This window comes from Sinocyclocheilus rhinocerous, unplaced genomic scaffold (assembly GCF_001515625.1).
Source record: "Sinocyclocheilus rhinocerous isolate Xijiao unplaced genomic scaffold, SAMN03320098_v1.1 scaffold166, whole genome shotgun sequence".
In the NCBI taxonomy this organism is placed as follows: Eukaryota; Metazoa; Chordata; class Actinopteri; order Cypriniformes; family Cyprinidae; genus Sinocyclocheilus; species Sinocyclocheilus rhinocerous.
Window position 1 is genome coordinate 2,028,190 of NW_015633186.1, and position 13,329 is coordinate 2,041,518.

Below are 13,329 nucleotides of genomic sequence, written 5' to 3' on the forward strand. Positions count from 1 at the left end.
GGATGCAATGTACTGATACACGTTCTCCCTGCTGTTTACGTTTACTTCAGATGTAATTAACTGTGTTTATGTAAATACTCGTCAAAATGGACAATTCAGCATAATTTTGTGTGCAATTCTCCGTTCATGCGACGCGAAAGAGTACTCGCGCGCTGTGAGAGGCGCTTTCTGTGTGTGTGTGCTTCAGTGTCTGCACTCAGAAAACCGGACTGAATTGAGTTCTGTCTTGCGTCGTCAGATTTATCCATATGTCTGCTCTTCTCTTACTCCCACATATTGACATTTTTGAACGTTTTATGCGACGTGCAGCAAGTGTATGTTAGCTCATGTCCCGCCCGTTCATATGTACCTAACCACGCAGCAGATTCGTTCTGAATGAATCTCTTCCCAAATCGTCCCTCCCTAACATTTTCGTCTCGTTCTCGTCTCATTTTCTTCGTTCGTTATCGTCTCGTTGTCGTCAGTGAAAAACATTTTGTTGACGAAAATTATGACGAAAATTATTCGTCAACGAAATTAACACTGATGTGAATACATACATTATGCAAATCTTATGCTGTACATTTAATAATGTAAAAGAGGCCATGCTGTATGTGAGATTGTCATAAATAATAATGTAACCTCATTCAAACTGCATAGTGTCATAACACTTGATAAAATACCACTCAAGAGAATCCACTCAAAATACCATCAAGCCGAGGTACGAGCCAGAACAGAGTGATCGTGTGATTGACACGTTAGCCTTGAACTCTTACAAGCAGCGGCTCTGGCACCAGATGCGCCTGCCCTTACCAAAAAGTAGTATACTTCAAGTTTATTTTAGTAAGTATACTTAAGTAAAGTTCAAGTATATTTTTAAGTATACTTTATGTAGTAAGTATACAAATATCAGTGTACTAGTAGTATACTTGTAAGTGTACTATTTCAATACTCCTTGGGACTAAATTGGCCCACTTTCTAGTATATAAAAGTATACTTTTAAGTATAACAGTAGTAAACTTTGAGTACACAACTAGTTTACATCAAAATGTTTAGTTTGTACTGCAACTATACTAAAAGTGAACTTATAGGTATACTGATAGTTTACTAATTAAATACTTGTAGTAGCATTTTTAGTACACTTTGAAGTATAGTCTCAGTAAACTACTAGTTTAGTAGTTTTATACTGCAAGTATACTCGTAAGTTTTCTTTAAGTGAACTTTACATCATACTTTAAGTATACTACTATGTCCCTATTTAGGTATTAATTTGTATATATTTTGTTACATGAATATCTGAACATACAAAACATCAAAAGAACAGTGTATCTGCTTGTAAACAAAAACATTTTATTCTAGCTTCATGCATTCTTTTTTTAAACACTTGAATGTGGATAAGTAAGTTTCATAAAAAATAAAGAAATAAACAACATTTTGAACAAAAAGCTGAAAAAAGACTATGAATTGGATTCAGAATGATAATCAAAACGTAGATAAAGTCGATCAACACCCCAAAGCTTGACAGTTATTATTACCTCTTCATTGGTCGACATTTTATTCCATAATGTTACATAGTTTTGATACTGTTTTATGTCTGATGATCGTGTTAGATTACATGTGGAAGCATCTGTTGTTTCGGTTTCTTCTTCACTTGTGTTTTTTGGAAATTCTGTACAGAAGATGTGTACTAGCGCCCCCTACCGTATAACAATGAAAACACGGATTCTAGGAGCACAATTATAGCAAAAATATATTTAGACTTTTTCTGAGTATAAGTCAAGTATACTTAAATGTCATTTTAAGTATATTTCTGAGAAGTACATAAAGCCCATTTCTGAGAAGTACATAAAAAGTAGACTAAAAGTATACTTTCCTATTTTTAGTTTAAAAGAAGTATACTAATAGCACACTTGAATAAACTTCTTTTTCGTAAGGGATGTGCAACAGTGCCCACTCAGTAATTTGATGTAACTGGGTTAGACTTCACAGGTGACCCTAACCTTACTGATAGACTGGTAAATCGAACAAAAACGTACTCCCAAGTCATATTGCACCCCAAAATTAAGGCTTTTTTTTTTGCATTGTGACACTTTTGACAATTAACCTTATGTTGCTCAATTATAATTACTCTAAAGTGTTTCCAGATGCCCCCCGCCCTTATTTATTTATTTTAATATGTGTGTGTGTAATGTATATATATATATATATATATATATATATATACATACACATTTATTTATTTAATTTTTTTTATTACAATTATTGTCAATGGTTAGTCTCATATTATTCTAATATACTATTTTTCCCATTTAAACCTGCATTAATTAATCCTAATGCTGTGTTCTGGTCATGTTGACCTGGAGAGGATTTTCTTTTTCCTGAAAATGCTGCTTAATGTTATCACATTGAACTAAAGCTTACTGACTGGGGTTCAACAACTTCCTAAAAAAAATGGGATTATTTTTGTACACTTGGAGATCTTGTTTCTTGTTTCTTGTGGTGTACCTGTTCGAAAATGACCAGCCTTTTAAAAATAACTTATAAATGACTTGTAATGCTGTATTATTACCCAATATTAGATTCAATGTTTTATCAGCTTGGTTTCTTTCACATAGGTTTTGTGTTTCTTTTTGGAACTGATTAATCACAGGCCTCATTGGTCTGAGCTTATGCAACTCAGTTTTTGAGTGAACATTGCCAAAATTGTCTACAAAATTTATTTTGTTTCACTCAAAACTGAGGTGCATGAACTCAGATCAATGAGACCTACTGCCAATAAGTTCCAAAAAGGAACAGAAAACCTGACAGAAAGATTGAACCCAAGATTTTGTGATAATATAGAATAATGACAGATCTACTGTACAAGTAATTTTGACTGGGATCACCAAATTATGCAAAGGATCTTCAGCACAGCATAAGGGTTAAATGTATGACAGTAATACCATGAATAAATACTTTATAATCTATTATTTTCTTTGCATTACAATAATGATTTTTTTTGTCTTGCATTGCAGTAATAAGACTGTGACATGAAACTTACCGCAAAACATCCAGCATCACAGAAATTGGCTGCATGTCAATCCGCTTGGATTATTAGCTATTATTTGTGTATTGTGCTATTATTTTGCATCACTCTTAAATGTTGCGCAGTTGACTGCAATGTTTATTTCAACCAAAAAGTAGATAATTCCCATTCAAATTGCCAAATACCAGAGATATTTTAAATACTTGGAGGAAGCCCACATGCATTTGGCAGAAATGTTAACTATAGCTGCAGAATGAATGGCTAGCTTTATGATCCGTCCCAGGCACGAGTGCTACCCCCAAGTCACATGACTCTTAATGAATGGGCCTTTACTTTTAATTTTTATACTCTTTTACAATTTATAGCATTTTTTTTCAGTACTGTTATCTCTGCATAATATATGTCCATAAAAAGTTAACTGCAAGGCACATGGGTTTGACATGCACATTAGCCAATTTATAACTCAGCAGCTCTTAAAATTGTGGCTTTTGCTCTAAAATGCAGTCTCCATGGAGACCCTCATATTGGGAGATGGATATAAATAGCTCTCTGGAAATGACATCTTGGTACCCAACACAATTGTTGTCATGGGGTCTGTTGCTTGAAAAACCTGTTGAATGATCCACTGTTGGACAAATATAGTGTTAATATGCATTTTTGTGTTTCAGGGTACTTTATATATGACTTCTTTGATATGGTTATCAACCAGAAGATCAGTCATTCATGGGAGCTCCTTTTCCACCATGTAGTGGTGAGTAGACACAAAACATGGTACATATAAATTATTATATATTTTTGGAGAAACCCATTGACTTAACTGCTATATGGGTAAATCATGAAACATGCCCAAATTTAAAGGCTATTTTTAGGACCATTAAGATTATTTTTTTTGACAGTTAAGCACATTTTCCTCCAAGTTCTCATTTCTAATGCTTCCGGATATTTGTCCTTTTTGAATATTTTTCATTTCTATTAATATCAAAAGTCTCATTACCTTACATTCTTATTATATCCTAATACTGCAATAGATAAATACTGTTTTTTACTGATTTATGATGATTTTTAATCCTTTTTATAATTTACATAATAAATCACTACTTTTTGCATTGCAGAAATTAGAATTTGAATGGTTATTGTGCTTAATTTTCATGAATATAACATCATAAAATAATAGTACAATAAATAATAAGAATTAAAAGAAAGCCACTGGCTAGTTGTGAAGGAGGTTTTGATTGTAAACAGTAACATCATTCCAAAAGCTGTTTCTGTATTACTCATCCGTCTAATAAATCTACACAGACCTGATTCGGCACCTTTTCAGTGTATTCAAATAGTCCAACCTGTCTGACCACCTTGTCTTTGTCATGTTTGTGGTTAGACATATTTTTGGAAAAAAGGTGAGGTGTTAAGGTCAACAGAGGTTAAACTGCTGAAATAGATTAGATATGAAAAATAAACAAGTCAATAGCGGGGCCTTTTGAACAAATTATTCGCATTAACTCAGTACCTAAACAGACTATCATAGCCAGTGTATCCTGTTTTAATGGACGAGCACACTATCCAAACACTTGCATTGAGTTCAGCAGGTTTTCTGAGCTTTGGTTCTTTTGGGGTTCTGTGGCGTCACCACTTGGTAAAGTAGCCAGCTTCATTCTATGGTTCTGTTGTTCCCTCTTTTTTTGAGATCTCATTCAGTGAAGTGACTGGAGGGAACATGCTGCCAGATTTTTAATGGCACTGTAAGAAACTGTCAGACCCTCTCATCTCCACCCCGTCCCATTCTTCCCCACTGTGTACATCATAAGACAAACTGTGATAATAAGAGAAGCTTTGTTTTAGATGTGCTCAGTTACAGCCTGTCAACAAATGAAGGCCTTTTTTTGTTGTTGGATCAGGTTGTTGGAACTTCTGTCATGCCATACCAAAAATGCCATTATGATGTTTTCTTTTCCAAGAAATTAAGCTGTCTACAGGTGAAGTGTTTGAGAAGGCAATTGGGGAGTCTCTGGGAAAGCCTTTTTTTTTTTTTATTAAAAGATCATTGGAGCTTTAGATCATGTGATCAAGATGGGTGTGGGTGTCTTGCCCCACCCTATCCAGACTCTGTGTAGTTTTCCATTCAAATGCAATGCTTTAATTATACACACTACTACCATTCAAAAGTTCCAAATCGGTAAGATTTATTTATAAATGTTTTTGAAAGTTTTCTCATATGCTCACCAAGGCACCTTTATTCCATGATAAATATTTAAAAAAAACAATACTATTGTGAAATAAATATTTCAATGTATTTTAAAATGTAATTCATTGTGAAAGATTAATTTTCAGCAGCCATTACTCCAGTCTTACGTGTCACGTGATCCTTCAGAAATCAATTTAATTTGCTGATTTGATGCTCAAGAAACATTTATTATTGCTATTGATGTTAAACAGTTGTGCTGTTTAAAATTTTTGGAGTATTATAAATGTTTTTACTGTCACTTTTGACAAATCTGAAGTGTCCTTGCTGAATAAAAGTGTTAATTTCTTTCAAAACGGAATAAAGAAAAGAAAAAACCACTTGGCAAAAAAAAAAAATCTTACTGATCCCATACAACAACAAAAACAAAAAAAGGTAGTGTACATAAAAACGAGTCTGATTTCAGGTGAAGAGGAAATCCATGTATGGAAACACTTGTTGCTTAAATAGTCATTCATTTGCGGTGGAAAAACACTGATGGTGAGGCCTACTATCAACCCAGTTGTGTTGCCATACACCAATATAGTAAGAAGCAACAACTTAATGGTTTGGTTGGCTTGTGGGTTGTATTGCTTGGCTGTCACTTTTGCGAATGCTGAAGTTTCCAGAGGTGGTTCTGTGGAAAGCATCACACTAACCCAATAACATTTTTGGCATTTGGACAGCCACAGTCCTCCTTTAAATCAGTTTCTCAGAAACTGTGCTTCAGAGAGCAAATATCTCTCATCCCCCATTCATTTAGCACAAATGAGTTTGCTAATTAACGCCTTCAAGTCTCAGAGGAGGCTGAGATGATAATTTTTGTATTAGCTCTCATTCATACCATGCAGGCTGAGGTGGAATCAGTGGAAAAATACAAAACAATGGGGGGAGTCCCATGGTTTGGCTAGAGTCTGGTAGGGTGATTGTTCGTACACCTAAACACACAAGCCTGAGGTGATTGTATTTGCTCACTGACAGAATTTACTCCGTAGCTAAAGTGATGCAGTTGAGTGTTTCCCTGCCAGGAAACTCAATTACAGCCCCCCTGCATTTTCTGTAGAACCTGATAATCCAGCTCTGCTGTGTTAAACCTGCAGCTTTCCCTGACTGGTTCAAGCTGCTGTACTCTGGATAAAGCTGTCAGTAACATGAGTGGTAAACAAGTCGATTGTACTGTAGTAAGAAAACAGCCCACACATACCTGACATTCTCAAGGAGGTTGTGTCTGAAAAAGGAAAGATTAGTACATCAAATTTTGATGCTGATTTCAGTATAAAATTTGAAACTGAGGACATTTGTGTTGTAAAATAAATGTCCCTCTATATTTTCATGTAGCTTATTGGACGGTGATGCGTTTATAATGCAACTACACAGTAGGGAAGTTTCAACCAACTTGTTGATTTGGTAAAGTGTGATCAATTTTTGCTTTCTTGATGTTTTTATCATGTTTAAAGCACCACCATTACAACCTTCAGACAGACATCTGACATCTTTGAAGTCTGAAACGTTCAAACTTTTAGATGACTTGGGTAAACATCTAAGAATAAACCTGAAATTAGTCTAATTTTTTTTTGTTTTTGTTTTTTTTCCCTATTATTATTGTTGTTTTTATTATTATTATTATTATTATTATTATTCATTTTGTCCCTCATGTCTTTACCTGGCAGTTGTTTTGCTCTTGGCTATAAATTTTATTTCTTTTTCTTATTTCTTTTGTTTTTTTCCCCATTATTATTGTTATTATTATTTTTAATCATTTTTCCCCCTCATGTCTTTACCTGGCTGTTGTTTTGCTCTTGGTTATGAGTTTTATTTCATTTTCTTTTTTTTTCTTATTTCTTTTATTTATTTTTATTTTTTCATTATTATTATTATTTGTATTTTTTTAAATAATTTTTCCCTCATGTTTTTACCTGGCAGTTGTTTTGTTCTTGGCTATGAATTTTCTTTTTATTATTTTTTTTATTCCTTTTATTGTTTTTTTTTCTTCTATTGTTATTATTATTATTATTATTCCTTTTTCCCTCATGTCTGTACCTGGTAGTTATTTTGCTCTTGGCTATGACAGTATGTTTGATTTTCTATAATTTCTTTGTAAACAACACATTTTTTGTAAAATTTTATTGTAATAATTGTGCTAAAAAAATAACCCACCGACTAATGTGTAATATCTACGACACAGTCTGGCTTAAGCAGCTGTTTGCATGATCGGTTATAAAGAAAATTATAATGGAGAATGCATACATCGACAGTAGGTCAAAGGTTAACAGCAAGCTTTGTTCTGTTGGAAGGGAAATGGAAAGAATAAGAGGCAGCGGAGGAATGAGAGGGAAAGAATGTGTACGAGCAAGGGAACCACTTTTGGCTCCAGAGTCTAGTGTATTTGTGGCTGGATCCCTCCTCCTCTTGCAGCATGCATTCAGCATTTTCCAGACAGAAGCAGAGACATCTGGTCCACACATGTTCATGCTCCAGGACCCTTATAGATGAGATCCCATTGAATGCTAACCCCCTTGAAGTTTCCTCTATAACCTGTAGACTGAAAAACCTCTCAGTCTTTCTCTCTTCCCCATAGCAGAAGAAACCTCTATTTGTACTTGTTCCGACAAACATTCCAGAACAACATGCTGTCTGGGCCAAAGCAACCCACTTGTAAATAAGATCTCAGTCTTCCTAGCAACCAAAAAAAAAAAAAATAGACATGCCATTTATATTCTGAGAACTTCCTGTTTATTTTTTTGAATGGAACTTCCTTGAAGTATGACGTAGCTTCATCCGATACGTTTATTTCTCCAAAGTAGTTGAAAATATCGGTGAATTTCACTCTGATGTGAGTGACGATAGCAAACAAAGGAATGCTGCCAACCTCGAAACACTTTCAAATAGTCATTGTGGTGAGTTCAGTGTGTACCGTACTGAGGTTAAGGCCTGAAGGCACACAGTCCTGTTCGATTGAGAGCGTTTAATGCCTCGAGTCTCAGTAACTCAAAGTGGATCTGGAGCACTGCCATAGTACATGTCCGGTTGCCACGGAAACTGTGTTGTGTATGAATGATGCTACGTATGGCTCCCAAATGATGAATGCTGGTTTTGTTCGTCAATGGGAGGGGGTAAATGCTATTGTGCTTAAATATAGTTTGATCTTTGTGTGACCTTTTCAGTTGATCAAATTTATCATATCAGTAGTGATGTGGTTTGTTTTTATTCCTGTTCTGTTTATTTTGGTTTAAACTAAGGCCTAGTCCACACGAACATGGGTATTTTTATAAACAGAGTTTAAAAAAACAATGTAGTCCACATGAAAACGCAAAAACACGTTATGAAGTGTGGTCAAAAGCATGCCAAACAACAGGTGGCGATATAACCCTAACCGTAAAGTCATCTTGGCCAATCCGAAGTCTGAAAAAAGCGCGAACTCCGACATCACAAGCAAAAATCTCCGGTTTCACTGGCTCCACGACAACACTGCAGCCAGAGTTTCTGAAATTAAATGAAAATTGACACATTGAATTGATCAAGTCACAGATGTTACTAACACAAGATGTTGATAACACAAGACTTCTGTATTACATACAATACTTTTAAGCTTTCTGTCAATTAAAGAGTTTTGAAAAAATGTATCATGGTTTCCAAATAAATTATTAAAGGGGTCATATGATGCTTTGATGTTCAAATAACACATTATTTTTCAAATACTGTACATTATTGTAGGTCCTCTATGCCCCGCCTCTCTCAAACATGTCGTTTTCAACAAAGCCCCCTCCTTTGACAAGCGCAGTCCGCTCTGATTGGCCAGCTGACCCAGTGCATTGTGATTGGCCGAACACCACAAGCACGCGTCGGAAATGTAACGCCCCTTACCATAATCACGAGCTTCATAGAAATCGCATCATATGACCCCTTTAAGTTGCACTGAAATGTTTCTTGAGCATCAAAGCAGCATATTAGAATGATTTCTGAAGGAGTAATGGCTGCTGAAATTTCAGCTTTATCATCACAAGAAAAATGTACATTTTAAAATAAATTTAAATAAAACATTTTGCATTGTAATCATATTTCACAATATTACTGTTTTTACTTCATTGTTGATCAAATAAATGCAGCTTTTGTTGTTGTTGTTGTTGTTTTGAAACATTTAAAAAATCATACCAATCCCAAGGCTTAAAGGTTTAGGTAGTGTGTCTATTTATTTTTTGGGGTCCTGTTATTCTTTGACCAGGGTTTTATGGGGTTTTACTGACACAACCCTGCCTTCCTCAGGGTCATGTCATGTTTAACCTGTCGTGTCAGGGTGAGGTTGTGGACTTTGTCCTGACCACGACTCGGTAAACATCTCCAAAATGCTCCTTATTATCATTTACAATGGGGGAAGGGGCAAAGAATGTCAGCATCTCCTACACTTAATAGTCAAAATTTCCATTGCAATTATCCATTTACATTTTCAGTGTCTATTTTTAGAACTTCATTAAAACAATTTATTGACCCATTTTCATCTGGCCACTAAAGATTAATGCATTTACTTAGCATCTTAGATTGTGGAGATTAAACAGACACATTTCCAGTACATGGTTTAGAATTGTTGCATATATTTTTTTTTGTCAGTTTGTCAGAAAAAAAAAAAGATGAACACATCTTTAATATGATATGATAAACTGATATTGGAATACCCAGAAGCAGGGCTGGACAATATAGCTAAGAAAAATATATATGTCCATATTTTTGGTCATGTTCAATTTATATCTCAATATTTAAACTTGTAAACAAACAATTTATTCGACCAAAAGCCACTTTAACTCATTGCAACTGAAAATGTTTAATTCAGTAAGTAAGATATTTCACATGGGGGCTTTTTATAAATGATGCAATTGAATCCGAGTTCATCTGAACAGACTGTTTCAATTAACACTCTCTTAGTCACAAGACAAAGCAGAATTGTTTGTGATAGCCTTTGTTAGGAAACTTAATGGGTAAATAAAAAGTACATTAAAACCATTGTAATATTCATGATGTCACTTAATCGATGACAAATTCATTGCAAAAATACTGTGAATGTTCAAGATTCAGCCAGCTCAACCCTCATCTCACCCATCTTAAAAAATCATCACTGATTCATGAGAATGTTGGACTCATAAACACACACTCAAATATTCATCACATATTCATACAGTACATCCTTTTTTTTCCTCTCAAACTGTGCCACACCCTTTGAGTTCACCTCTCAACACCTTTATTTCGTATGGTTATATTTCCACATACCCACTCCACCTTCAGCTTCATGTCCCAGCCCAGTTTCACTCTCTCACACACCATCTGGCCCCTCCTCGGTCTCAGATATTTTTAAATGGGTGGATCTGCTTTCTGTGTTTGCGTCTGTTTTTATACTGGGATTGGAATCTGGAGGATGTGCCTTACAGACCCGCTGCACTGCATTTGTTTATATAAAAAACACTTAAAGGCATAGTTCACTCAAAAATAACACTTCTGCTGTTTAATCGCCATTTATATGATCGCTTTTTGTGAGGAACAGCCTAAAATTTAGGTTATTGGGTTAGTCATTATTTAAGTTATTATTATTAGGTTTAGGTTAGTTATTATTTTTCTTAATCTTTGTTTCCAAACAACCTTTTTAAATGTATTTTTCAATGATTGGAAGTAAAATATGTTTTACAAACTATCGTGTTTTGGGGAGTTGCACCAGATGACACTTTATGACCTGAACTAACAAAAATAAATAAATAAAATAAATAAACATAATTCAGAAATTAAAAACATGCTCATCATAGAAGAAATCTCTCATGCTAACCAAGGCTGTATTTATCAAAAAATACAGTAAAAAAAGTAATATTTTGAAATATATAATATCATTTAAAATGACTTTCTATTTGAATATATTTTAAAATGTTATTCCTGTGTTACTCCAGTCTTTGTCACATGATCTTTAAGAAATCATTCTAATATAATGATTTGCTGATCAAAACCATTTCTTATTATTACCAATGTTGAAAACATGTTCTGCTTCATTTTGTGGAAACTGGTATATTTTCTTCAGGGTTCTTTGATGAATAGAAAGAAAAAAAAAACAGAGTTTATTTGAAATCGAAATCTTTTGTAATAATATTATAAATGTATTTACTATCACTTATACTATCGCTGAATTAATTTCTTTCAACCCCAAACTTTTTAAAAGTAATGTAAATAGTGCACAGTTTGTATAGGCCACTTTTATGGTGTTTTTCTTGAATCATCATATGTGTGACCATTCCTTGACTTAAAAATGACAGAATTTTAACTTTTTGGTAAACTATCCTTTGAATGCTTTCATGTGTGTGTGTGTGTGTGTCTTCAGCGAAGCATGTGTCCTCTCTGTTAGTCCACCTGTCCTCTCTTCTCTCATCACCTCATGTGGTCTAAAGCCATTGGCATCTGTGCTCTATTTCTCACTGAGCTTCAGGATTCCTTACATGCTACTCAAATGGGCCTGCTGGCAAAGCGTTCTGAACGAGTTTCACCTGTAACCAGGTTAACTGGTTTGAGACTGGTGCTGCTACCACCCCCCATCCCGTTCCCCAGGGGAGAGCCTTTCTGATCCCATGCCAAATGCCATTTGTGTCTGCCATGTTTTTTTTTTTGTTTGTTTTTTTTGTGTAATGGAGAAAGTAGAGACCCTACTAATGATAATTGTCCCCGCAGGGAGAGGTTTATGAAACCAAACACACACAGACTTGTAGATTTACAATTACAACAGGGGAGCAAACCGGCAGGCATGTGCTAATGTGATGTTATTATTGCATCATTAATACTTTTTATGCATAATTGTATTGAAAATAAGAGCATTGGTTTGGTTGTAAACAACAAAATTATTCAGGTGTGATCAGCATGTGCTTTTTTATTTCTCTCATGCTTGGCAACTTTAGGGCTTTGTGTGTGTGTGTGTGTGTGTGTGAGTGAATAAGATTATTTCAGCATGACTGCAGATGGATTATGAGAATAATCTTGCTAATGCAGATTCACTGTGATTGTATGTTGGTGTCTGCAGCATTACTTTGGTGTGGATTAATGTGTTTTTTATGAAGTCATATTTATTTGTATAGCACTTTGAAATCATCTTTTTTTTTTTTAGGAAAAATTCTGACGGTTTCATGGTTTATCATTGTTTTTTCCTGACTTTGTTTCATGCAATCTGATTCATATAAAGGCAGTTGCAGAACCACTGCATTTTAATCACGATCCAAACAGACATGAGCAGTTTTTGAAGTAAATTAGGTTAGAATCATTTCAAAATTTAAAGGGATAGTTCACCCAAAAATTTAAATTACCCCATAATTTACTCACCCTCAAGGCATAAGTGTATATGACTTTCTTCTTCCTATCGGATCAAATCCAATTGGAGTTATATTTAAAAGCTTTATAATGGCATGAATGGGTGTTATTTGTCAATAGTCCAAAAGAAGTTCAATAAAGCGCATCCATCCATAGTAAAAAAGTGCCTCACACGGCTCCGGGGGGTGAATAAAGACCTCCTGTAGCAAATCGAATTTCATATATAACCATTTTTGTAAGAAAAATATAATTCGCTACAGGATGCCTTTATTCACCCCCCTGGAGCTGTGTGAGGCACTTTTTATTATTGATGGATGTGCTTTATTGGACTTCTTTTGGACTATTGAAAAATAACACCCATTCATGCCATTATAAAGTTTGGAAAAGCCAGGATATTTTTAAATATAACTCAGTTTGGATTCGTCTGAAAGAAAAAAGTCATATACACCTAGGATGCCTTAATAAATGATGGGGTAATTTTCATTTTTGGGTGAACTATACCTTTAAAGCAAAGACAGAATGGTCTGACTTTAGCTTTGTGAAATAATGCTACATAAATCATATCTGAACAAAACAAGAACAGCAGCCATGTTACCACTGTAAACAAAGCAGAGCTGCACTTTTAAAGGGGTCATATGATGCGATTTCAATTTTTCCTTTCTCTTTTAAGTGTTACAAGCTCTTGGTGCATAAAGAAGATCTGTAAAGTTGCAAAGACTAAAGTCTCAAATCCAAAGAGATATTCTTTATAAAAGTTAAGAGTCAACCACGCCTACCTAAAACG

At 34.6% G+C, this 13,329-nt stretch overlaps 1 protein-coding gene across 1 annotated transcript in view; it reads left to right on the forward strand.

Annotated features, from left to right (window-relative positions):
- Positions 1-13,329, forward strand: part of tlcd2 (TLC domain containing 2) — a 20,926-nt gene that overhangs the window by 1,896 nt on the left and 5,701 nt on the right. Inside the window, exon 3 of the mRNA XM_016557142.1 lies at positions 3,673-3,755. Within this exon, the coding sequence (XP_016412628.1) occupies positions 3,673-3,755 (83 nt within the window). The remainder of the gene's footprint in view (positions 1-3,672; positions 3,756-13,329) is intronic.